The 27,045-nt window shown below is 40.1% G+C and overlaps 1 protein-coding gene across 1 annotated transcript; it reads right to left on the reverse strand.

Moving 5' to 3' along the window:
- Positions 1 to 858: 858 nt before the first annotated feature.
- cavin2a (caveolae associated protein 2a) lies at positions 859 to 18,094 on the reverse strand. The gene is made up of 2 exons (XM_074695609.1): positions 17,382 to 18,094; positions 859 to 4,823 (listed from the first exon to the last, which is right to left on the reverse strand). The coding sequence occupies exons 1-2, from the start codon at positions 17,928 to 17,930 to the stop codon at positions 3,948 to 3,950; spliced, it is 1,425 nt and encodes a 474-aa protein (XP_074551710.1). The 5' UTR covers positions 17,931 to 18,094; the 3' UTR covers positions 859 to 3,947.
- Between the last annotated feature and the right edge of the window lie 8,951 nt (positions 18,095 to 27,045).

Genomic DNA, 27,045 nt, shown 5'->3' on the forward strand with positions numbered 1-27,045 from the left:
AACTAGCATCCCCAGAGTTGCAAAAGCACGAAACAAACACAGCGATAGAAATTACCAATACCAGGCTCGAACATTCTGAGAAGCAGGGGACAGTAGAAAGCCTTATCGAATATTTAAGCAGCTTATTTTTTTTGCCTTATTTTTTTTCTTTTACATTTATTGATATGGGGGTGTAGGCAGACATACCTACTGGTGCAACACTGTAGCTGTTTAGGTTAGAATATGAAAAATTGTTATTGCCAAGCGTAACTTGGGGCCCAGTCTTGGTTTATATAAGTATTGAACATATTTTTAACACCCCTGGTATGAACTCCAAAAACGCACTACCTTAATGCACACTGTTTCGGATTTTCTTTTTTTTTTCCCCCAGCCTGTAATAATTCAACTTCAAGCAAGCTGAAGTGATACAGCGATAACCAAAATGTAAGTAATCTAGCATTTGTAAAAAAAAAAAAAAAAAAGTCTTCTTTAATTTGGGTTATCACTTGTGTATTTTGGGTCAAAAAGTATTTTCCCTTATCTAGTTATAACCCAAATGTTAGTAAATTTAACAGCATTATTGACTCAATTTGACTCTATTGGTCAAATATGCAGGTCACAATCATGGATAAGATAAGATAAGATAAGATAAGATAAGATAAGATAAGATAAAAAAAAATACTTTATTCATCCCCGAAGAGAAATTCATGAATATGACATATAATAACAGGATAATGACATGTATTGCACATGGAACATTATCCACCATTATCTAACATATACAGCATGTCACTTATTCATCTACTTTTATCACTTCCCTAAAAATAAAAACCACAAACCACGTGTGAATCTTATAAATTCTTTATTGAGAATGACAATACTACTATGTTGAAAGGAAATGCCTGTATGTTTAAAAGATCTTCAAAACAAGTGTCAAGGAGAGGGAGGAATACAATAACACTCAAGTGGCAAGGAATCTTCTGCGGTGAAGGAACCTTCTTTGGTTTAAGGGGTTAACTAAGGGAAAAGCAATGAAAAGGGATTATATATATATTTATATTTTAAGCAAAGATGGTGTTAAAAAATACATCTCTAGTTATCCTGTAGATTGAGATGTTTCTAACAAGATAAAAGACTTAACATTGAAAAGGTTATTTCAAGACAAATTCAAATTTTTGAATCAAATCTGCTTTTAACATTTTTGCTAGAAACATCAGCACATAGAAGTATTACAAAAGTAATACTTGTTTGATTAGGAAGAAATAAGTCAAGCCAGTCACAGTATAACCTCTAAAGTACGCAGAATGTACACAACAAGCCTAGTGTTTGATCCCTTTTCAGTGAGATGATTTGTACAAAGAAAAAATCAAAACAAGAAAGCCTGGATGACTAAAACAATTCAACAAAGTTAACAATTTTCAACAATCATTTTTGCATAATTAGTCATATTCTCCCTACACATTTTAAGTAAACTGGCTGTTAGGTTTTCATCAGACATAAAGTACTGTAAGGCTGAGCCTCTGTTGGAAATATTGTTGCAACTAATGTGCAGAGCTTTTCTCCCATTAACTAGACCTCTATAAAGTAGATGATATTGCATAGCCAAAAGAAAAATATTTAGGTCCTCCCACTTATAATGCACCGCTCAATCTAGATATAGCAGATGTAATTAGGTGCAGGTAATGGAATCCTGCCGAGCTGGGTATTAGTATGTAAATCCCCCAACAATGATGTTTCTAGGCATTCACAATTTTAACATTTTTTCTGCCAAGTTGTGCATTTGCCTAACCCTTAGGCAACCGTGTTAAAGGTCCTTTTTTTTATCATTCTTTTCAATAACTTAAGATTTCCCCGACTTCTCAAACACCTACACTTTTTTCTCCTTCCACCACAAACTCATGCCCAGGAGCCTCCACAGGGGCACAACACCTGTTGCTCTGCTCTCTCAAGAGGAAGTGCCAAGACCATGAAAAATAGGCCGAGCAGGAGTCATCAGTCAAAGCTAGGAATGTTGTCCTCTGCTTTAATCCATCTCCTTGACCTCTCTTGTATCTGTAGATCTGGCACCTGGTATCTCTTCCAATTATTTTCTAAGGAGTCGTGGTATTAGACATCTCTGATACGGCTAAAACTGCACTATTGATGTGCAATGGCACAAAGGACAATTCAAAGAAGCTTGAAACAAAGACTTCTTAATGATTTTAAATGAATATGCACTTCATTCAAACTCACACTATATCTGTTTTGTATAGCTAGTATGAATTCTGCCCCATAAAATGATGCATGTTTTCCTCAGATGAGGACAAAAGGAAGCAGACATGCTTTCCTATTACCCAGATTTACCAAAAAGATAAGTATCCTTTCGCTTAGGAGTGAAACCACTCATGCCAGCCTATGCTTGATAAACTTGATAAAGGCACTGTAGAAATACGCATTTACATTGAGAAGGAGGTAATTAAGTGATAGAACCCTGACACTGTTTCTCGTCATAAACAAAAACAGAGGAAACATTTCACATGTTAGCTGCAGATGCCTAAAAGAAAAAAGACAGGTTAAAAACACCAAAGTATTGTAATGAAACTCCAAAACAAACAAAAAACATTACAGATGTAATTTTTCTTTATAAAGCACACACTCAAGGCAGTTACTGTAAAGTTATTAGCCTATGGTGTATGTGCTCTGAATACCTGGAGAGCATTATAGTCTTACAATGAAAGAGACAAAATAACTACTGTACACAAAAATACAGTTTCCTTAGAGATAAGGCAGTGGGCAGTAAAAGTCATATTTAGAGAACGCGTAGTAAAGTCAGTAGGTTTAATGATTTCACTTATGTCTGAATATCAAAGGCGGCTTCAACTAGTGTAGTAACTGCATCTATTTGAATAAACATAAACTATCTGTGGGAATTTATTTCCTATCTTCTTTTAATCAAGCTTTATTTGTGCAACCTACAGCCACCAAAAGGCAAATTAATATTATATTGATTCTAATTTTCAGTCCCTAGAGGTTTCCTTGTAACTTAATTGGCAATCACAAAGTAAAATACTTTGATTTCCTACAGACAACTTGTGCTGTTTGAGATAAAATCATGAATGACACACTACACATCCCAATAGGAGTAATTTAACAACACAGAGCCTCTTGAACAACTGAGTTACAGTCAGCTGTTGAGATGCAGATTTTTTTCAGCACAGGTCCAAAGAGTTCAGTAAACAACCTCTAGTCCACCTCAAAACACCCTAGGATCTTCTTACTTTAAGCCCCAGAAACTCCCCATTCCAACTCTTGCACAACCAGGCAACACACTGCCTCAAACAGGCTGTGGGCAGGGCCGCCGTTGCCAAAGATTTACTATTTTTCACAAAAAAAACACAAAGAACAAAGAGGCTATTTGTCAGTGAGGAAGAGGGCTCTGGAGACAGACAAACAGAGCAGGAGGGAGATGGTTGGCCCAGTGCCCTGGAGATGTGCTGCTATTGAAGAGGTGGGCACCCGTTGATTGGAATGAGTTATGGTGTACTGGCGCAATCTTAAGGAAGCTCTTGCACTGGATTCTGGTACACTTTGAAGCCTGGGAGCAAACTTTGCTTGGGTACACTCTACCAAGGCTTTTATATAGGGCTGGTGATGATCAAAGGTAGAGTTACACGATGGTTCTTGGATGTACATCACAAGTATGTTGATCCTCAGATGGACACAAGTGTGTTGTTCCATGGATGCACCACTGGAGCATGTTGGTACAAAAATAGGTGACTCAAGTTATTACTCCAAGGATGGAATTGAGTATTCTTCCAGTGTTGATGGGTGAATGTAGTGTATAGTGGTATTTGGTGGTGAATGAGTTGGGTGATGGGCAAGAAACCAAGATGTTTAAGAGAATCTGAGCTTGCTGTGTGTCAAAAAATGTAGAACTCTTAGGGGAAAAATATGGAAACTAGAACTGATCCTTGCTACAATCAAACAGATTAAGATACTTGCTCTACAGCAATTGTTGCTGCTGGCATCTGGGCATCTGCAGCTACCTCAACAGGACTTTTTTGTTTTCCTTCCTCTTCCTCTTCCTCCTCTTCATCCTCCCCAACAATTTCATCATTCTCTGGCACTGCCAGGCCTGCAGAGCGATCACCATTTACCTCACACTCAATGCTCGGAGCCTCTCCGTTGATAGCCAGCTCTGCCTTTATACTTTCTGGGGTGGTGGGACTGAGCATCTCTTCAATTTCCTCCACCATGCCTTCTTGGGTGTGGACCTCTGCCAGGGGAATCTCTCCATCAAAGCTATCCATAGCAGGAATCTCCACATGGGCTTCTCCTTCAGGTGAGGTGACTTCTTGTGTGGGAACTTCCCCATCTCTGACCTTCTTCACATTGAAAGTCATAGGAGACACTTTGAAGGAAGAGCTCTTGGCAGTTGGGCTCTTGGGGTGGTTTGGAGTGAGGCTTTTCTTGAGTTTCTCACGCTTCTCTGGTGGAACAATCTTGGTGGTGATCTGGTTCATCTTTTTCTCTAAGCTCTGGCGTGAGAAGGCCTTTTTGAGGCTATCAACCTTCTTCAGGCTGGAGCGCTTGAATTTGTCAGCTCTTCTCTCATATGTACGAGAGGTGCCCAAACCAACTCCTTCCTCAAACTCAATCTCTTCCTCCTCTTTGGGAGCTGTTAGATCTTCCTCTTCATCAGAGGATAGACTAATGGTGTGAAGACCCTGCTCTTGTGTGTGGCTGCCATCAACAGAGCCAGCAATAGATGGAGTAGGCCTTGTGGATTCTGCATCATACTGGCTTGGTTGCGGGGTTTTGAGGGAGTCTTTGACCAATACACTGGCAGGGATCTCGTTGTCTTCCTGTTGGGAAATAGGACAGAAACAAGTAGGTTTTGAGTGGAGTCACTTGGGTGAATTATAAAGTAGTAGCTTAACAATTACATCATTTTTTAAAGATGGTTGCGGTCACCTTACTATGGCAATTTAATACATTCTGCACACTTTATATTTTAGTTTTGTCTGCTTGTTAAAGACTAAAGAAACCAGTCCCTGCATGCCTTACAACATCTCTCCTCAAGACATCTGAGGAATTCCATCTGTTTCTCTGCAGGAGTCACAGACTCCTCTCAATTTTCTCGCTTCTTTGCCCCCTCTCTGCCTTTAACCCGCCCTCTATGAACACAGAGATGACCGAAAACACAGGGAGCGGAGAACCCTAGATTTCATATCAGGAGTTTCAGTTTGCTACACCTCACTTTCCCCACCCTCTTACTTACTGCCTGTCTAGATGTGCGCAATCAGGCCGGAAAATCACACACATGCAGGAGCGCACCTACTACGTTCCACTCCACTGAGGATTTATGACCTACAGTACCCACCCTTTGTAGCCCCCATCCTTTCACACCCAGGAGTGGAGTGAAGGTGCAGCCTCAGTGGTTGACATACTCCACTACACCTTTGAAATTCTTTCTTGTAAAAAAAGAGCCCTCCTACTGACACAGCTTAAAGTATAAACAGTAGACACTTGTTTTTTTAGTTCACTTGAAGCAGCACAGAGTATGGCAACTTGTTGTTAGGTACAGCCAAGCCTTTACCCAAACACTTAATTCAAATACTTCTGTTAGCCCCTGGGTCTCTCATCAAGACTCTAAACTTTGGAAGAGTTTCTCAGGGTCATTCACTAGTTTACATTTACAAGTTCTGACATTATGCGTTTCATATTTTGAAGCAGTTTGTGTAATGTCTTGTTTAACTGATTCAGACTGTTGCATTTCACAGTTCCTCCAGGTGATGTCTGCATAACTTCAGAGATATAGTGCATGTTTGAGAAGCAACTGCACAGTGGCAATGATTTGGAATTTGAACTTCCACATGTCAATGTGTGGGCTCATCATAGTTGAGATGTTTCACCTCATCATTTGTTATTTGAAAGTACTCATGAAGGGTTCAGTCATCTCCGGAAACCGGTGGAATGACACTTGTTGAACAATAGTTGTTTCTGTGTTCAGGGTTGGAAGAATGAGTCTGCAAAAAAGCATGAATGCATTGCAAAGAATGCAAGCCAGTTGTAAGGCATTTTTAAGGTGAGAGGATGCCTTAGGTTGTTGAAGGAGTGTGCAACACACATCTCTCCAAAGGTGTCATTATTACACAAGTGCCACAGGACTGGGCCAACCAGATGGTCTAGAAGATTCCTCAATCATTCTGTGCTACCTTCATGACCAATAGTGTGATTTTGCTCACAGTGTCATTGGAGTTTCACTTGTGATCTATCATCATAACATAAACCAATTTATAGTAGGCAGACAGCACATTCCTATGAGGTGTATGGGAATACTGAAGCACTGATGCTGGTGTGTTCATGATACCCAACCAGCATTTAGCCAGTCAAAAAAAGTTTTACTCTTCAAACCACATTACATGATTTTATTTTTTTGTCCCGATTACCTAATTGTATTTGTCTGTGATCTGTATTTTTCATATATGAGGTAGTTTTGAAATTACTACCCATGGGATGTTTGTCTGATTAGACCTCAGTCTAATCCACAGCACTAAACAGCTCTCCTTTTAGACACCAATACATTTCTTCAGAGAATGAGAAACTAAACAAAAACCCTCCTTTTCACCAGCTTGTAGACACCTGATACCTCCTGCCTTGATTCCAAACATGCAGGTATGATTCACAGTTCAGGTGTGTGCCAAGCATGAGTGGTATCGTTGGACGGGAGAATAAATCTGTCAGCGTGTTTTTTAAAAGCAAACATCAGGCTTGAGAACAGGCTGCCATGAGAAAAACAATAAATGTTTAAGTATGACAGAGTGCACAGCACCACGTATAATGAAACTTCTTCTTTGTGAAGGCTGATAGCTTGGAAGCTCTTATTCAGCACCAAAAACCACTTGGACCATAACCAACCAATAAAGCTTTGGGTTTTGAAGCAGGGTCAGTTTGTTACTGAACATCTGAAAAAAGAAACAAAAGAAGTGTCTTAAGAAACAGCTCTTGTTTGAGCTGGATTCTAATTCCTCCCTCTCAGTTTTGTTCTTGTTTGATCCCTCCAGTCAGTTTGCTGTAGGTCTGACTCTGCACCACACCCACAGAGCACTTCAACGTGTCCATACAGAATCAAATCAAAAAGGCGGGACTATGTGTGTGTCAGGTTTTGTAATGAATATCTCAGATGTCATGAAGAAAAACCGGGAAACGTCCTTATTGGCTGATGATTTTACTCCACAGTTCATGCTGAAATAACTCTACTTTGTGTCCTTTTCGGTCAAATAGTTTGGAGCAGTGTGAAGTTTGAGATAGAATCAGACTGACCAGTCATGAATGGGCAATCAGGGCCTATACGGCCTCATCTGACTCTCAGGAGGAGTCCCAGAGAACACGCACTAATCGTTCCTGATTGATCTGTGCTGTTCAGGTTTCTAAAGAATCAATCTTAGATACCTCCGCTCCAGTCTGGGCATGCCACAGACAACGTGATTGAGCCCAAACATGTTTGATACAATCAGTGAGGGTACTGGAGTGTGTGGGAGGCAGCAAATGAAACGCGAACACTTTCCAAAGAGCAAACGGAGCTTTCCTGCTGAATCACTCCAGCTGCAGTGCAACAGCTTAAAATGTTTTTTGTTCTTTTTTTTTCTCACAGGATCTGAGAACTGTAAAAGTGAATACTATCACACTACTCCCTTTTCCGTGGATTTGACTCCATCTAGCTCTTTCCCCATGTCTTCTATTTGTTTTTTCAAGTTCATGTGTTTGGATTCCCCATCAGAGCAATAATGCATAATGAGGGTGTCCCCAGTTTAACCCCTAACCATCTTGGCAAGAATGCAACAACAAACAATAATCTTCCTGAATACCATTTAACCTAAGACTGTCCTGAGTGTGTGTCTGTGTGTAAGTGTGTGTGGACATGGTCTGGCACTTTTCTCTTGGGAACCCTGTTAATTAATGTATCCTCTAAGCAAGCACTCATTAGACCCTGACAATTTAATATATGTGTGTGTTCCAAGATCAGTGTGTCTTTGTGCAAAGCAATGTTGAACAGCCACCATTGTTAAAAACAAAACTGCTTAAGAGTGCAAATTGAAAGAAAATTAAAACAGATTTAGAACAAAAAAAAAAAAAACAAAGTTAATGCAGTGAGACAGTTTGCATATTTTATATTAAATACTACAGGCTTCAAAGCTATTTTGTAGGCCTATGTAATGAATTTAAGATTCATTTAGCTGCATCTAAATGCAAGTCCAGATAGGTGTTGGTAGAGAAGTCCTTTGGAGCTTGCTCCTCTTTTCAAACAGAGAAAGATCAGGGCGGGGCAGGACAGAGTCCCTGAAAGAGTTTAAGCGGGCTCACGTTACTCTGAGTGTGTGTCTCTGTTTAAACAATATAGGAAAGGATACTCTATACTCCTGCTCGTGCGTGTGTTTGCTCGTCTTTGTTTATATACGTGATAGTAGTGGCATTCATAGTAACCTGGTCTTTGATCTACTGCCACCAGCATGTCAAAATAGGTTTTTTGGATTGTGCCTCCTGTGATCCTCACACACATCTACTAAGGTTAGCTTTACATCAGCAAAACTTATATGGTGATTTTGCTTCATCACATCTTTTATTGTCACCATGCGAACATGAACATTCAATACAACTCCCATACAAGGATTGTAAATCCTGCTGATATTACACAGTGCAGAATAGACCACTGAATCCCATTTATCATGCATGAAAAAAAAAACAGAATTCATAACTCATTGCTGCATTTTAATTAAAATCTGCTCTGATGCTAAAACTGCAGAAGACATTAGTTAAAAGTATGGCACAATATGACTGTCTCTCCCAATTATTTCACAGGGAGGTTGATATATTGTTTGTTTTTACTGCCTGGCCCTTCTCATACTTAACATTTTATTATCACATATGTTCTGTACAGAGGATATTATATAGAAAAATCTTCATTATCTTGTACCATAAAACTCCTGGTACATCTCCTCCCACCATCAGTCAGCAGCTTGCCTTGCATCTCCACATTTCTCCAGCTTGATCATGTTAGACATTCCCTTACACTTTATATAAGTTTGACTCAGGAAAACCGCATAGAAAAACTAAAAACACCTACAGATGTGATAAATCTATATGCACAAGGGAACCCAGTGCTGAATGTTCAGGAGATTTTCACATAAGCAGATGTGAGATGTGTAAAAGCATTATAAACAGGTTAGATTACTACAGATTTCTTAATTCTTACAGGTAAAGTTAGTGCAGGTGTGTTGGCACCGACTCAGGTACGTACTGCAGAAAAGATACAATATTACTAAAGCTCACAGATAAATTCATGAACCAGTTGTTTCCGATTGTTAAGCCTCTAAAATGTATTTGATGACATAATGAGCAAGACAAAAGGCTCAAAAGTTTTTCCAGAAAACTTCATGAATTAAAAGCTCAAACAGGTGTTGAAATGTAGACATTTGGCCCATTTCAAACAAAAGGCTTACGTTAAATCTCCAGTTCTGAATATTCCACCTTTTTTCTTCTCTTAATACCCTCCACCTCACCTTTCTGCTCTTTGCAAATTCTCATACACTCCACCTTGTCTACTCGGTGGTGAAACATGTCTGATGTGCAAATTTGCCCTCATCTGCATATGTTTTGATTGCTTTCTTCCTTCCTTTCAAAGAGCAGTTTCAAAGTTCACCCCAACCCAGCTTGTTACATAACATCCCAACTCTTCCACCCTTAACCTAATGTGCATGAGGAGCCATCTGTGGATAGAGGAAGGAAGGAGGAAAGGAAATGGAATGCTGCTATTTGTCATGGGACAGGATAACATGATAAACTCTCACTGTAATGTACACACAGAATATGGGAGTGTATAAACTATCTTGATCTCATAAATGAACCTACAAATATCTGAAATTGAAAAATCAACACTGAATATAATCATACCTAAGAAACTCCTGTATAAATACTTCATCAGCACGTCTTACCAATCCTGAAATATGCCTCCTGGCTTAATACACATAAAGCTTTGCACAACAAGTTAGGGCATTCATTCTCATTCTCACCCCTCCCTTATCTGCCTCACTAAAAGAAAACAACTTGTTTGCTGGCCTTCTATTTTGCATAACCACACAACACAATAACCAATTCAGGCACATTACAGTGCTGACGAGGACATGGAGAGAAGAACATAGCAATCCAGAGAGGATCAGTTCTGATGACATAAATGATGATGCTGGACGTCTGGAGACACACGGTCAGCCAACCTATAATTTACATGATGGCAGGCTGTGCGCTTTGGTTGATGACACGTTTAGTAGTCGCCGACATATGCTCCTTCATAATGAATTCTTGCACGACATGGTATTCATTAATATAACTCCACAGCTGACTGGATCATTGCGCTTCTTGTCACTTACTGTGCATTAACCATCGCAAATAGCTAATCTTGCACTTTTGCTGCTTCTCATGCACCATATCCTCTCTTTCTATGCAGTGGATGAGTTCAAATGATTCCAAGAGTGCCACTATAAAAGTTAGCAGGAATTTAAAAGTTGTTTTCACAGCTGGTTTTACCCTGCTCCGTGATAAAACTAATCTCATTTAGGGATTTTGTTCAAATCTCCAAAATCCCCCCCTTTACACAATGCTTCATTACAATCCAATCGGCACATTTTGTAAACTATTGTTCGAGAGAGCCTGTGAACTTGGGGCATGTTTGATAAAGCTACCACCAATTGTCATACAACTGTTTCCACCATATGGAGGTCAAAGGGTGTGAGTGTTTGCAGTGAAGCTCATCATATTATCTTTCAACATGTTATTATTTTCACGTTTTTTTCTCAAAGAGGAGTAACAACAGAGATTCATCATCACTATTGTTGTTTTGTTTCCTGTAGTGGATGTTGTGTCCTTGGCAATGAGACGTGAAGGACAAAAAGATTTTAAAGGTCCAGAAGGAGCAGACATGTTGTCTGTTTACTAAATTTTGATGATGGAAGAAATGAGGTCAAAAAAGGAGGGTTGGTTTCTGCTTGGTTGACTATACTGTATAATGGGACCTTGAGCACTTTTGGCAAACTACCAGGAACTTAACCCCAGATACTGTTTTCCAGGACCTCTTTGATAAGCTGCCTCCTGCACCAAACAATCCACCGGTTTCTGAGTGCTAAGAGGGAAAGAAGAGAAATTTCAGTAGAAAAACGTGAAAGCTGGAGTGAAAAGGTACATGTGAGTACAAGTCTGAAAAGAGCTTAATGTTATTATCGTATTAATACCTGCGTCATAATGAAAACCATGCTTAAAATGTGCTCTTAGCGGTTCCAAGGAAAACAAATGCAATGTATCATGAGATATGCTTGTAGCCTTAACTGTCTGAATAGTTCACACAACCTTTTTGAAATTTTACTGGATGTTTTTTTAAAGAGACAGGAGAGCAATACCATTATAAATCAAATGAAAAAGGAAGTTCAGACTTAGGGAAAATTCTCATCACTTCTTCTTTGGATCTGTTAAAACTGGCCTGTCAGATGAGGAATCTGCAGTTTCAAACTTGCCTCACTGAAAGGGTTGAGCAGACTTGTCAAACCTGAATGTGACATCAGGCAGAAGAGAGAAAGAGCAGTTCAGTTAATTCTTCCTAATCCACATGAGGCTTTCACACACTGAGTTTGCAAAAACTAACTTTAATCTCTTATCCATACTCACGTTGGTGGTCACACAGCCTGTTATTACTTGTTGACAAAAATAGACCATTTTTTCACCTTTGTCTTTTTGCTCCCTGTATTTATCTCTCTTTGCTCTTCTTCCTTCTGTAATGTCTGTTGTCTGAAAACCCACAGGGATTATCTGAGGAATGAACCCCAAAGGGAGAAAAAGAATGATAACAAAGCAAAAAGCCACACTGTAAACAAACAGCATTGTTCATGAGGTAAAGGATGCCTTAAAGGCTGTGCAGTACGGTTAGACAATTGTGACTGAGACCAGTTTTACTCTTGAGAGTCTTATCCATGAAATTTAGAAATACCTAACTTTTACTTTTAAATGATTTGACAGGACACAGTGTAAATATCACATCTGAAAAGCATATAAGGACTGGCATAATGCAATAATTTTTTAAAGTATACAGCTGCAGACTTTTTTGTACAAATGTTTGATTACCTTAATATTTTAGTTCACAGAAAAATATTTTAACAAGAGCTTATTTACATAAAAGCTAATCAAATAAGCAGCAATCATCAACTTCTGATACCTCAAGAGCCTGGATGTTAACACCCAACAAGAATGTTGCTAGGTACCAATCTGAAATGTTGAGATGCTATTTGCTAGTTTGTTTGTCTGCAGGTGTCTTCACACAGTTTGAAGTCCACTACATGACACTTTAGAGAGTGAGACAATAGTACCTGTGTTTTAGCAAACTGTCAAATTTGATCAAACTGTTTTCAATAACCAATTTAATTAGAAGCTGCTAGCTTTCAAGCATCAGGACTACTGAATCAGCATTTCATGATCCAAAAAACACTCTCATATGTTGTGTTGTAGCTGTAGAGCTAGTCACTGGTCAAGATAGACAACAAACGGACACTAGTAGCATGGTGCAGTTTTGCCTTCTTTTGATTAAGGAAATTCTGCTGTGTTGTGTGGTGGCTGTGTCTGCTCAAAACTAACATACAGCCACTTGGCAGAGCAATGCTCAGCCACCACACACGTGCAGATGTTGACCTGCTAGAAGGACTGAATGCTGATGGTGCTAGCTTTGCAAATCAATGCATTGTTTAACTGCAGACTCTGTGATCCTGTGTTAGCAGTGATAAAAACATTAAACTTGTACTGTTTCTCAGTGTTTTCTTTTCTTACCTTTACTTGACATTCCATACAAAAACAAGACATCAACTGTCAAGATAATTGAACATGTCTGTTTTAACTAACTGAAGTGGTATACTTTTCATTAAGTGTTTCATCATTGAAACTTGGGCCAAGAATTGCAACTAATTTCTCTGTTTCTCTACCCACCATTCCTGGATTTCTATTTGTCTTATTATCCTTTGTAGTAACAGCTGGAGCAGTAACATTAATTGGCCTGTTTCTTTTATTTAAGCTCTCTTGCTTTAAACATAACCCTGGGAAAAGCTTGAAAACCAGGTAGTTTTAAATGCACTGCAACAGCTAGCACTGCTTTGGGCTATTAACTGGTGCAATATATCACCAGGTCAGGACACTCAACAAATCTGAGCTGTAGCCTGCAGCTAATGGCCTGCTCCGACCTGTTGAGAATATAGATCAGAATATTCTGCACTGAGCTCGAGCAGATTGTGCACTAATATTACACTTGCATATTTAATAACATTTAAGCATAGATGTATTAAGTGGAAAAAGGGTTTTATGAGCAAACTGTTCAACAACAAGATTTTTCTCTGGCTGTTACTTTTCTGGAGGGGTGAAGCTTGTACTTTGTCAATGTGATTTATATGCAGGACACTGAACCCACATGAATCTGACATTTACAAGTTATTACATCTTTACCACTCCAGAGTTTGAGCTTGGTGTCATAAACTAAACCAATCTGAAAAGCTCTGGGTGAGGCTGGGAACAGACCTAAAAGTTTTTCCTCCATCTTATAGCACAGTGCAAGAAAATAGCCTATACTTCCTGCTGCTGAAAGCTAAGATTAAGTTGCAACCTTTGGTCAAGTGTTGAATCACAGAAGCACAATGATGACTGTTAAGTAAAGTAAACAAAATGACAGTGACTGAAGGTAACGCAATCAGTCAGACTCACAACCGTAAAACCCCTGCAAGGAACTCCTGCACTGAATGACAGGTCAGGGTGTGGTGATAATCTGCTCTGCTGCACGCTCAGAGAACTCTACAATGTGTTGATTTAACACATTCAATAACTATTAATAAGTTTTTCAATAAATTTGAGGGAAAAAAGAAAGTTTTCAAGGACACTTTTTATTCCATTCTGAGACAAAGCTAGCAGTCATTGTGTTTGGTTTGGCCTGGGAGCATGTTTCTCTTTCCCTGTCATGTGATATGAATGTCTTTTGATAGTGTGCAGGAGCTCTGACAGTTGTCACTTTGCGATTAGAGCTCCCCAACGCACAGACAATCGCCTAACATCCTTTTCCCATTCCACCCAAAGACGCAGAAAACTCCCCTCTTGTTGCTCTTTATCAAACAAACTTAGATCTGGGCCCTTGTGTATGAAGCTGCAGAACAAATGAAATTCTTACACCACTGAAATTCAATTTGCTATTGTGGTTGACTTGATTGTGGGGAAATTCCTCAGAGAAATGAACACAGATATGCAATCTACATACGGCACATTTCATGCCATGGTGATGCAAACAAGATAAGTCCTAAGATCTCCCGAGTGAGCGTTGATTTCTGAACACTCGGGCAAAAAGCCCTTGAAATCAGTCAAACACTAATTATAAAAATCATGCAATCTGAAACTTGTTAAAAAACTGACTACAAAAACAGTTTGCCCACAGTACATGCTGGACTCTCACATGGTAGGGAAGCATGTGTGTTCTGACTGTGTGTGTGTGCGAACAAGAAAAGGCCAAGAGTGGGCGGGGCCATGTGGAGACAGGAAAGCACTGGTGCACAAAAACAAACAAACAAGGCCTAAGCTGTGGTAATTAAGTCCTCATTAGTTCTTGTTATGTACAAGAGCGCAGTGGAGCGGCAGCCGGTGCTGTCATTTCAGACAGAAGCTAAAGCCTGGACCTGATATACCCCTACTCTGTACGATAGTAGGCATTTGCCCACAGACTCCCAGGTTTTCCACCTCAACTGGCACATACAGGGCAATAAGTGTTCTGGATCCTTTTTGATGAGGGGGGAGGGCAGAGTTGGGCCCCTTTGCCAACAGCTACTGGGCTTGTGAAGTGCATTTGAGGCTCCTGGGTGTGCAGCAATGCACGTTATCAAAGAGTAGCGTGAGGCTAGCGGTGCCACGTGCTTTTATCTGGTTTCAGGGAATCAGGACAGGTGGCTTGACCAAATACAAAAAAGGGTCACATGCAAAGAGCATTTCCAACAGATCTATTAGGGAGCACAAAACATGAAGAATGTTAGAACAGAGATAGCACCAGGAGGAGAAAATCAAGCAAAGATAGACCCTGAAGGTAAAAGAAGAGACGAGATGAGGCAGGTAGTGATAGACACAAAAAGTCAACGCAAACGAAGGAAGGAGAAGGAACAAGGCCTGCACTTAGTTCTTTTATTTCCCGCTCCCCACAGGAACGCAGAGTCTCATTTACCTGCGCAGTAACTGCAGACACCTGACCCAACACACTAACTTAACATCCAATAGGTAGGTTGCACGCACACACATGCAGCACACACGCCCTGGCTTGGCCTTGCTACACCCTTATACAAATCCTCCATGCTTAGTTTGCTTAAAATTAGAGGTAATAGATCGAGTCAGCAGAAGTTTGATAACTCTTGACAGAGATCTTTAACACAACTAACGATGAACATACCCAAACTGAATGCATTCATGATGCATGAGAGTGGAAAATAAAAATCCTATTTGTAGCTGAGAAAACACAAGAAAAATCTCTCAAATAACCCTGCTCTCTCCTTCTTTTTAAAGCAACAGGATACACTCTCTGGGTTGAATAAAAATTGATTCAATTGAATTGATCCCCAGTGCCTCGCCTCCACACAAGGCCACCTTGTACACAGTGAGGTCTTGGCACCTGTTGCATTTGAACAACAGAGCTTCAGTACCTGGGAAACCAGATAACAACGGCGGTTAAGAGCTCTCAGCGGCACAGGCTGTGTCAACAATGCCTCCCCTCCTTTTGCTGTCTGGGCATACACTTGTGCGTACACGCTTAGACGCACCCACACACATATATATAAGCATGAAAGTACACGCACCCCCTAATGCAGCGGTAACATGCATGGACCATGCTTAAATTACTGAGCTGAGTTGCATCTGTTTTTAACAATGTGGATCTTGCACAAATTTCTTATGACAAGTGCTTATAGAATTCAATTCAACCAAAGTCTATCTTTTATCTCTTTAGTAAAGAAGGAGATTAACGCTGCATTTATGTCATTGGATAAGGGAGGAATGGGGCAAATAAGGATATCTCTAATGCTTTCCAATTGTATATTCCCAGGGAAATCGGTATGTTTATCGCTTTTTTAATGCCAGTATAAAGTTTTTCCTTCCAGGTACGATACTACAGTTGACGTGGTAGATCCATCTAAAAGCCATCTGTCTGTCTGAATCATGACCGTGGGGTGTAAACAGATCCAGTCAGAGTCAGTGTCTGAGCCCTCCTCTATTATCCTCTATAGCTCCATTCCCAGACACACCCATCTACTCTCTCCCTCTTTTCACACACTCACACAGTGGACCCATGAGCAAAGAGCTTTTTGCATAAATGTGTGCATCTATGATGTATTTGGAAGAGAAAACTGCAAACATCTAATTAAATTATGAGTGAATTCAGCTCTCCAGGTTGTGTAAGTCCTGCTCAACAAGTTTTAAGTGTTGAAAATGTCAAAGTGCTGGTTCGCCTACAGCTATATCACCTTTCAGTGCCAACCAGGAACATATCCAAACACACCCACTACAGCAGTCAAATATTGATGCAAATATGACGTACAATCACGCATCAGAATGAGTACAGGCAAATATATTTTATGCAAAAAAAATCACCTGCTGAGTCATTAAAGATAAAATCTGGTCATTTTACATCAACTGTTGTAAAACTGAGAGCAGACAAGAGATATATAAAAGAGATTCATCAAAATTGAAGCAGTAAATGAAGCACTAAGCTAGTATGTTTAAGCTTAAGCTAAAAGTTCTAAGTAATACATTTCCCAGAATGCAACCTGATATATTTTTTTAAAATAGGAGATATCAAGTTGCCTCCTGAATGCCTTCATACTTGAAACTCCACACCTCCAGTTTGTAACTGGGGTGACAAATTTAGCTTATATCTCAAGCCCAAGCTCAGGTAACTCTGATGACATCACTATGACATCAACACAGTTTTCACTCCCCAGAAATTGCCACAAGACATTATTCTGCTGTTGTCACGAGGAGAGGACAATCAGGAAAGTTAGTTTCCAACTAATCCGATGGAAAGTTCAAACAATCACGGAAAAAAATGTTCTCACACATCTTACTGTGTTTACAGACTTGAATACAAGGAAAGTTAAAGAAACTTTTGTTCGTAAAAGGTAAAAATGACATTAAACCGCATTAACAAACCAAAACTTCAAGATTTCCAGACTCTTGGTGTGGATCCACCAGGTGAGCACTTGTACGTAGCATGAAATCAATGCCTCTAACATTTTAAAACTATCTACTTTGGCTACTCTTAATACATTATTTTGTTTGAGGGTGTTTAAGCGTGAGTTTGTCTGAGTCGATTTATCTCTCACCTGGAAGATGAGCACTTTGAAGTGGTTTCTCTTTAGCAGGTGGTTGTGGTTCGCCTCCAGCTTCTTCACCTGGACCGCCTGTTTGTCCATGCGCTCCCTGACTTCCTTCAGGTGTCCGCTCACCTTACGGGAGCGCTCGAGCAGCTTACTGACGCTGTTGCAGGTGGTGATGTGGGTCTTGGACAGGCGGGTGACATCGCCCTGCACAACTTTTACTGCGCACTCCAGGTCGGCTTGACGCTGCTCCATGCGGTGCTGGTTCTCCTGCACGGCCTCCAGCATGTTCACCAGTTTGTCCAGAATGGCCACGACGGTGATGGCGCTCACCTGGCCGCGGTCTACGGGGCTGCACGGCACGGCTGAGCTCGGGCTGGTGGGACTTTTGAAGCCCAGGCGGGAGAGGGTGCTGGTTGGGGTCGGGGAGGACGGGGCAGAGGACGGGGTGAAGCTTGGGATGAGCAGCTCCGTGTTTTCGGGCTGCTGCTGCGGGATGGTGTGAGTGCTGCCAGAGACGCTGCTCTGCTCGGCGCGGGACGCGTCTTCTTCCATGGTTCACAGATGGTCAAATGTCCCGCTTTAAAGGGCTAAACCACCTAAAAGTCAAAGAAAAAGTAGCACTTCTACTCGCTCTCTGATGCTACTGTCACTTGCTGCTGCTCAGAACTGAACTCAGGGTGTTTTACTTCTTTAACTTGCTTCAGCATCCACGCCCCTTTCTGTCTTGCACTCTCCACACACGCTCACGCACAGGCACATACACGCTGTGAACTTTCAAAACACCTCCCCTGCAAGCCAAAGGGAGGGGCGAGGTTGCTGTAGTAACCGGGCAGGCCTAGCCCCACTGACAGAATAGAGGTAGAGTTGTTGTGTGAGTGTGTTCTTCCTTGTGTGCTCGCTTTATGTGTGTGTTTTCATGTGACTGCCAGCAATTCCACTCTGTGCATGCCTGGCTGCATTTGTAAAATATGTGTGAAGGCTACTTTTGTTTACTGCACTGTGCTCTGTGCTGTGTTTTTGCATTGTACCAAACGTAGTGGACTGCATTGTTGTCACCCATGTGTGTGACTTTTCTTGTTCGTGTCTGACAAAACAGTAAAATATGCCACAAATACATCCAAGTAAATGCATCAGGGTTTTGTGTGTGTAAGGATTTCTGCTGAATTGTTTCCACTGCTGCTGAAATAAGCTACAGCCCATATTTTCCTCATGTGGTATGTATGCATTTGACCCCGTGCTTATTTGTAAGAGTGTGCCAGGGTGTGAGCTCCCCTTCCCTCTCCCCTCTTGTTTTCCTGCTCTGTGCCGTGGCATGGGGCACACTGACATGGAAATGTGGAAATCCCTGTTTCAACAATGAGCTCATCTGAACCCTGGCATGATGCCCCCCGCCCCTCTCCCTCAATCTTTCTCTTTGTCACTATCGCTGTAAATATTTAATTCACTGTAACACAATCTCTCATTCAATCTAGCACATTTTAAAATAGGCCCAAACATGTTGTGTGTGTGTGTCTCTGTGTAGGAAACTAGTGTCTAGATGTCTGTTCGTATTCATACAGAGAAAGAGAGAAGCGCCTGTGCTTATCTGTGATATGAATTCCAGTGAAGAAAACCTACTGGAAAGCTATGAGAAGAATTTATTCCATCACTGCAGACTGTGGAAAACATTCAAGCCCACAGAGTTTTATTGGATTTTCCCTGATATGTGAACAGCTCGATCAGCGAGCATTCATTCTAAAATCAATACAGGGTACTCACACCTTTAAACTGAGATTAAACTTCCTGCTTCTACCTGTGTACACACAGAAAAGACACACCTAAGAAAAACATCGAAATCTATTGGTAGAATTCAGAGTTCTCCTCGGGTTAAGTCCAAATCAATATAAGACATGATTTCAAGACAATTAGAAATGCAGAAGCTGTAAAGTTCTGCAGGGCAAAGAATTGAAGAATTGTATTGTATTGTATTCCCCACAAAATGAGTCTATTCTATAAAAATGTGATGCACTCACTGACATGAAAGCATTTTTTTCACCAGCTCTGCATGTAAGTCACAATTCTCTTGACAGAGTCTCTCATGTCAACATCCAACACTGACACCTCTTCTTGAGGTTACCCGTTCAACAAGCTTCAAAGCTGTTGGAGTAGAGTGGGAGTGTGAGACACACACTCTCCAAAACAAATTTCCTTCTGAAAACCGTAGTGCCTCTCACCCCTCTCCCTCTGTCACTGCTGCTCCTTGGAGACTGAGTAAGTTTGTCAACATAAAAGTGTGACCCCTGTTCCAAGCTCTTGAACTCTGACTTTTCCCACTTTCACCCGTGGGATAGAGTGGAGGGAATGACACTCCCATCCTGCCATTCTTTCAGCTGTCCCCCTCCTTTCCTTTCCCCTGCTTCACCTCTTCTCCATGCTTCCCTTTTTCCCCTTTTTTCTTCCTCTTTTTGTGACTTATCTTCTGCTTTCCTGAATTCCCCCTGAAATGATCGGGTACACCGCATAGTTCCACTGTTGAGTCAAGGAACGTTGTCTGTCCCTTATGAATTTATAAAAACATCCAGTATTTATGGAGGCGTCCCTTTTTACTGTTTGTCTTTCTACAGTTACATGTAGTACAGTACAACCAAGATATTTAGGACACAAATCAAAAAGAGCTGGTGGATGGAGCTTGATATCTATATGCCCCCTGGAGGCTAAGAAGTGCAAGTGCATAACAGTACTATGACAGTTACGTTTGTGTTGGAACAAAATCAGAGCAGTAGCCAGGGATTACTCATTTTATATTCATCTGTTTATTTGTTTTGGGAAGTTATAAATTATAACACATCTATTCTACTAGCAAGACAATCTACATAAATTTATCATTTTGCTTTTTCTCTTCTTGTCAATTTCAGTCTCAACCCAAGTTTGACACCTTTGACTTTACATTCACAAACTTTTTGTCAGACAATGTTTGACTGTAACCTTCTTTGTAACAGGCAAAATTGACTCTGTAGAGGAATCAGCAATCATCATATCCCATCAAATCAACAAACGTGTTACTGCAAGTCACCTAACTGAACAATTGAGCTCTATATCCTGGTAACTTTCCTGGAGTTGCTTCAAAACCTTCAACAGGAGGTGTGGTAACCGTTTGCTTTGGCACACTCCCTTTAGCTGGATGACTCGGTTTCTACTATTGGTTGATGAACAAGTTTTATTTGCATGTGAATCATATTCTCAGGCAACGGAAGAGTAATTTAGATCCCTGCTTAGAGAAGGCCTCAACAAACAATGAATTTAAAAATACAAAAAAGGTAATTTAGAGGCTAACCTTTCAAGTCGGAGTCGGCACAACTCCACACACCCTTTGAAAACACATTAAGCCACCTGTACAACATCAACTTCTCATTTATTCTGTTTTATTTTAAAAGTCCTGTGAACTTAATCCAGTGAAAAAAACAATGGTGGCATGCGTCCCCTTCCTCCTCTGTGTTCTTCAAGCCACATGTTTGTCTAAATGCCTGCCTGACGCGGATACAAGAATGCATGTGGAACACCTTGAGGCAGACTTCATGGTGACTTTAATGATGGTTTCTAACACAGACGGAGACACTGTGCTGTGCGGTCCAGAGGGAAACACTTACATGCAGTGCGTACTGTCTGCATTTTCTTTTACTGCAACATGCCTCAAGGTTGTTAAATGCACAACTTTGTGTCACATGATAAACTTATTTGTATAAAGCTATTACAACTTTTTACAATTACTTTGTAAAATTAGGAAAAGAAATCAGCTCAAGACAACGTAGAGGATGTAAGCATGAGCAACGTTTTCAGTAAAACTGTGATAAGTTATGAGTCTGTGTTACATGTCTTGCATCATCTCTGTTTGCTGTTCTATGTGGTGCTGCTATTTTGGCCAGGACACTCCTTTATCCTCAGCAAGGCCTAATTAAAGTTAAATATAACTTCTAGGTCAACACGGAAGTAGCATGTCTGTGCTCTTTTGTAAAGTTTGTCCAGAGTTGGAGAACCTTAAAGGAAAGTGTTTGTTTGGATGTCTGTTTTACTATAGAGATTTAGCAAATCCATGGGGGTTTATTTTGTTTGTTTTGTTTATTTGCTTCTGCTTTTTTCTCCAACAAGAGATGAGTTTGATTTGAACAAAATACGGTGGAAATTATCTCAATCAAAAATATAGTTTCCACAATGCAGACTTAAACATTGACAAAAAGTCAATGTTTAAGTATTTTGTCTTCCCATATTTTTTTTTCACTTACCTAATTGACCACATGGTAAAATATAGTTATTTTAAATTCAAAGTTGGGTGAAAAGAAACGTTTTGTAGCTTGAAAGTCCGGGCTGCCTGTTGACACTGTGGTACCATTTTTTAACTAGTGATGAGCTGCTGGGTCGATAGTGAAAGTGGAGCACTTTTATGTCCTGCAATCCAGGCAAGCCTTACCACACTAAATATGTTGCAACACCAAAATCTAGTTTGACTCCAATGAGCGCTGCACTCTCATAAGGTTCACTTTCTTGCTCCAGGCAAACTGAAAGGGGTGAACCTGGTATGATACAGATGCTAATGTATGATGTAATGTACACTAATGTTGTAATACAACAGGAGCACAGACCATACATCAGCATTATTGATACAACCTTTACCTATAACAATGGGCTCAAAACAATGGCAGTAAAGAGGTCAGGTTAATGTGACGCAGAGGTCCAGTGTTTAGCACAGTCAGGCTCTGGCATGGTTTTTGGTGAAAGGGTGAAAGGGTCCGGGGTGTGTCGTGACAACTTCAAACAAGTAGTCATTAGCGGTAGTAATAAAGGAAACAATGTTAGAGGAGACAAGAGCAGGAAAAACAGCCCAGCCACAGAAGAATAGACATGAAGTGACCTAGGAAACAGACTTCTCCAAGGTGGATTTGGTTTTGTTTCACCTAACGCCCCTCTTACTATCCATTAACCCTTTCATTCACGCATTTAGCATTTCCTTTTTTGACAAATGCTGTAAATAAAATTTTCAAGTTTTTTGTATCATTTTAAATGCAACACATAAATATACAAAAAATAGTGATTAAACGACAATTGATTAAAAAAATAAATAAATAAACCTCCTCATCGGAACATAAATACTCACAAAAGTCAACTTAGTTGGCTGAGGCTTTGCAGGAAGTTATGCAAAATGACACTTTTTTAACCTTTCTCTTTCCTATATCTGTCACAGTGGATTTAAAGGATCACAGTTCAAGTAGATATTAAAAGATATTGTGCATTTTCGAGAAAGAGCAGAGGCATGTGCTTTTACTTCTTCAAGTTGATGATAAATCCCAAACTAGGTGATCTGTGCACCCAACCTTGGCTCTGACATTAAAAACAACAAGAGTCTGATATTTTTCTCTTTCTTCATGTAGTTCTGTTTAATCTGATTATATAATGTCTACATGGGACACAACAAACAGGCTCCCTGATCAGTGTTTAAATGGAGCCCCTAGTGTTTGTGATTAACATCAACAGACCTACACAGGTGGTCATACCTGTGATGATATGATGGATGCCCGGCAGTGTTTGATTTGTTTAACCAGCTCAGACTGGATGTCTGGTTGCACAGTGGGAAGGAAGGAAGCAATGGTACCCTTTTGTCGCTAAATCAAAGGCCCCCACTGAGGGGAAAATGGCATGCTGGGACCAAAACAGATGGCGATGGATCTTTAAATGACCCTTTTTCACAGACCAGCGTGCGTTAGACACACGCTCACTTAAAGGTGGCCTTGGATGCTGCTATCCAATCCTGGTCTGTGTGTGTGTTAAGTGGTGTCTTATTTCTGTGATGCTATCAATTCTGGAGCTAATGGACCAATTTTGGAGGTGTTGTCGAGCTTTACACACAAACCCCTCAGAATGTGAGGAAGTGTGGTTGTGTGTGCTTGTTTGTTTGTTTGTTTGTGTGGGTTCATGTGTCCGACACCATCAATTTTCAAACCAATGGGCCAATCATTTCCTGCCAAAACAATGGAGGTGCACTTTGTAGATTGTAAAATCAATTTGAGGGCTCTCCTGGGCAGTCATTCAGCCTGAAGGTTCCCAATGTGTGGATTCATGGGAGACAGTGTGTGCCTTTCAGCCAAATGGTTTGATTTTGATGTTATTTCATTTATCACAAGTACCTTTCAATACACATGAGAGTTTTTCATTCAACGGTGTGTGCATGATCTGCATGCCTTGGAAAACAAGCCGGCATGTCCACACAGACCATCCACAGTAGTAAGGAGGCGGATGAGGAGTTCTGTATTTCTTAGATAAGTGTCAGATTCCAAAGCAAAGTGCCTTTCTGTTAGCTGAAGTGGTTGTTTGGTTGGGAACCTGCATATGTGGAATAATTTCTGTGCTGAACACAGAACAAGAGTTGGGTTGTGCTTTTCCTATAAGGGCATTTGACCTCATGTAATTCCATATTATCAGATTTAAAATGTGAATACTTAAAAAAAAAGAGAGAAATTTATTTCCTAGCAGCCTCCTCTTTGCAGGGCATTTTATCCCTTGGACCCCAGAGCAACTGTCCTGTGCAAAACAAGAAGCCATCATTTGGATATTGATTCTCTCTTTTTAAGCTCCAGCTCCTTTTCAAAGTAGTATCTTATGCAATGAAATAAAGCAAAACTGCAAATGATTTCTGCTATTGTCAGATAAGGTCTGGTGTTAAAACACTCATACTTGGCAAAGGTGACAAGTCTAAATTTTTCCACTGACAAGAATTTATGTAAAATACAGAAGTTTACATTCTAAACTTGTATCCCACTGCTGCAGTATGGTCCTCCTCCAGCTTCTGCCCTCAGCAAGCAGCCTCAAAAATAATCTGTTTACTCTTAATTATGCAAATCCTGGAAACAGCTGCAAATGGTAAACCCACACAAGGCTGAAAAGCAATGTCACATCATAGTTTCTGAATCTGAATTTTCCTTTTTGTTTTTTGGATGAATAATTTTACCAACCATCTATGACTGTATCTCTTTCATTAAGTGAAAGGGAAATCCACTGAGGGATGGTCCATCCCTCCATTAATGTTAGCATTCACTGCATTCCTGAACCCCAGATGAGGGCAGATACTCAGACACTCACAGAGATTTCCTTCCTTCACCTCCCTGGCCTCGGGCCCACTGGACCTGAGCCCAAACCAACAGGAAGCTGACAGGATTACACTGACTGGGTCTGCTGGGTGCTGTGCAGACACACAGATGTCTATACAAATAAGAGCATGCTAGGGGTCAGAGTGCAAAGTACGGTGCTGCCAGATGTCATGGAGGAAAGTATTAAGCCATGTTCATAATAAAATAATTTGACTTTGATATTTGTTGATCTGTCCTGCAGATGGTGGAATGGAAGTTTGCATTTTGGATATGCAACAAATTGGCAGCAACTGTATCAAACTATCATGTCAATATTGACCAAAACCTCCGATCTGAAAATTGGAATATTTCAAGCACCTTGGGAAATTATGGCCACAAAGAGCTGAAACAATCACGAAGGCAAAAAGGAGGGTTTAATTAAGTACTAGCAAGATGCAGGCTTACTAAATATAGTGGCCTGTTATTGCCTCAAGAGATGAAGTGTGAAGACGTTGCTACTGCTACCTAGACTTTTCAGAAGACTAAGAATGCTCTGAATTTCTTTTGTCTCACTCACCACAGAAATATTGTGACAAATAAATGCAGAAGATAACAGAAAAGATGAAAAAAAAAATCCTTTGCTAAAAGCAGAAAACAGTATTTAAAGTTGCACAAAGGATGAGCAGTCTGCTTTTCATTGAAACAAACCCCCAGTGTCTGCAGGTCCATCAAAAACAGGATGATACAATTTTTAAGTCAGGCAGAATGACCTGCTGTTGACCCCGAGCACAGTTCCACATGAGAACTTCATACATGAACTCTGACCGCTCCTCATTAGAATAGTCTTGTGGTTTTGCAATGTGACTTTGATGTTTCCAAAACATTAAATCTGGAGGAATGTTATGCATGCTTTGTTCCTGCTCAAGCCAACAGATAATACATCAGGAGTGAAGAGCTCTCAAGTTGATTAATTAACAGATAAACAGTGGAAGAAACAATAAGATTATTATGAAATATTGACTTTTTGTTTTGTTTGCTGCACATCAGAAACAAAACATGAGAATAAACAGCTTATCTGAGCGTGTCTGAATGAATCACTTCTTGAAATCTAAGAAGTGCTGGATTGTTAACTATGTATTACTGATATAGTTACGCACCAATTTTCTAAATCATGATCCTTTTAACAATCATTGATGTTGTCATCATGTTGTCTCCACCTAATCTGTAATCCATCATTACTGCACTTTTAAAGGTGTTAAAAATGGTTTATTACCCTCGTCAACAGAAGGGTGAATTATAACAATAAAACGAAAACTGATTAATTAAAACGTTTCTTCATAAAAATTTCCTCTAAATGAAATAAATAAATAGATAGATAAAAAAAAAAAATCTCAAGTGAACCTTTCAAAAAACAAAAGAAACAAAAAACCCCAAGCATTACTTTCAAGTTTCTGCATCTTTCTGTGTTTGGAATGACTTTTGAGGAAGGATTTCACCTTCAAAAGAAAGCAAGACTGAATAAACTTATAAAGACGACCAGCTCAGTCCCGGACTGTTCTCTAGACCCTGTGGACCCTGTAGACCCTGTGGAGGCTGACAGGAGAATGTTGGCCAAGCTGTTGTTTCTGATGGACAACATCCCTTACCCCTTTCTGAAGACTTTTGCCCCTTATGTTATCAGTGTTCAGACAAAATTGTAGTGCATGACTAATCAAATGAATACACGAAGAAAAGAAGATTTATAAATCCACACCTGCTGCCATTGACGTTGTGAGACTGTTTACTGCATCTGTAGAAGTAAATTATGCAGGAGGAGGTGGGGTCTGGTGGAGCTTGTCAATCAAAATCATGCTGGTAAACTACTGTGGGTGAGAGCGGTGCTCTCTTTGGATGAGAGATCAGCATGGATATGAGGAGAAGATGTGAGATGACAGAGGCATAGTGAGATGCTGCAAGTCAGAAAACTTCAGACAGCTCATGCTCCAACTGAGGATATGTCACGGTTGTTCAAAGAGAAAGAGTGGCACAATCATGAGAAGAGACGACAGAGATCATGGAGGATGGAGCCCCCGAGTTCAACGCAATCCCAAAAAAAGTACGCTTTGTCTGTTTTTTGGAACAAAAACAGGAAGACAGACATAGAAAAAAGAGAGTTCACTCTTTTAGGTAGTTTTGGTGTTAACATCGACATGGAAAACAATATTATTTGGGTCTTGAAAGATCGTTCAAGATGTGCTGAAAATGGTTCACAGCCAATGAGTTAATCTCAGTTATTCTTATAACACATTAATTTGCATTGTAATTAACTAATCTAATTAATATGTTAAAGTGACAGCACAGTCTGTACACATTATATACTTGTATATTAGTTCTTAACATATTTCTTGTGATTAAATAGTCATCACATACTTTTTCTAGGATGCACTTAATATATTATTCTATTTTATACATTCTTATTGTGATGTATTTCGCTAAACACTTTCTTGTTTGCTGCTGTAATTTCCCTGTTGTGGGATGAATAAATAATCATCTTTTGTCATCTTATCTAGAGAAAGTTCTTTCTTTTTTTCCAT

This window comes from Halichoeres trimaculatus, unplaced genomic scaffold (genome assembly GCF_033239565.1).
Source record: "Halichoeres trimaculatus isolate MK-OKI-2021-1 unplaced genomic scaffold, fHalTri1.1 fHalTri1_scaffold_19, whole genome shotgun sequence".
In the NCBI taxonomy this organism is placed as follows: domain Eukaryota; kingdom Metazoa; phylum Chordata; class Actinopteri; order Labriformes; family Labridae; genus Halichoeres; species Halichoeres trimaculatus.

Bases quoted from the DNA above. Each gene is read 5' to 3' on its own strand.
- cavin2a (XM_074695609.1), bottom strand. From the start codon at position 17,930: ATGGAAGAAGACGCGTCCCGCGCCGAGCAGAGCAGCGTCTCTGGCAGC. The intron at 4,824-17,381 runs GTGAGAGATAAA...ATTTCCCAACAG, and splicing joins TCAAAGTGCTCATCTTCCAG to GAAGACAACGAGATCCCTGC.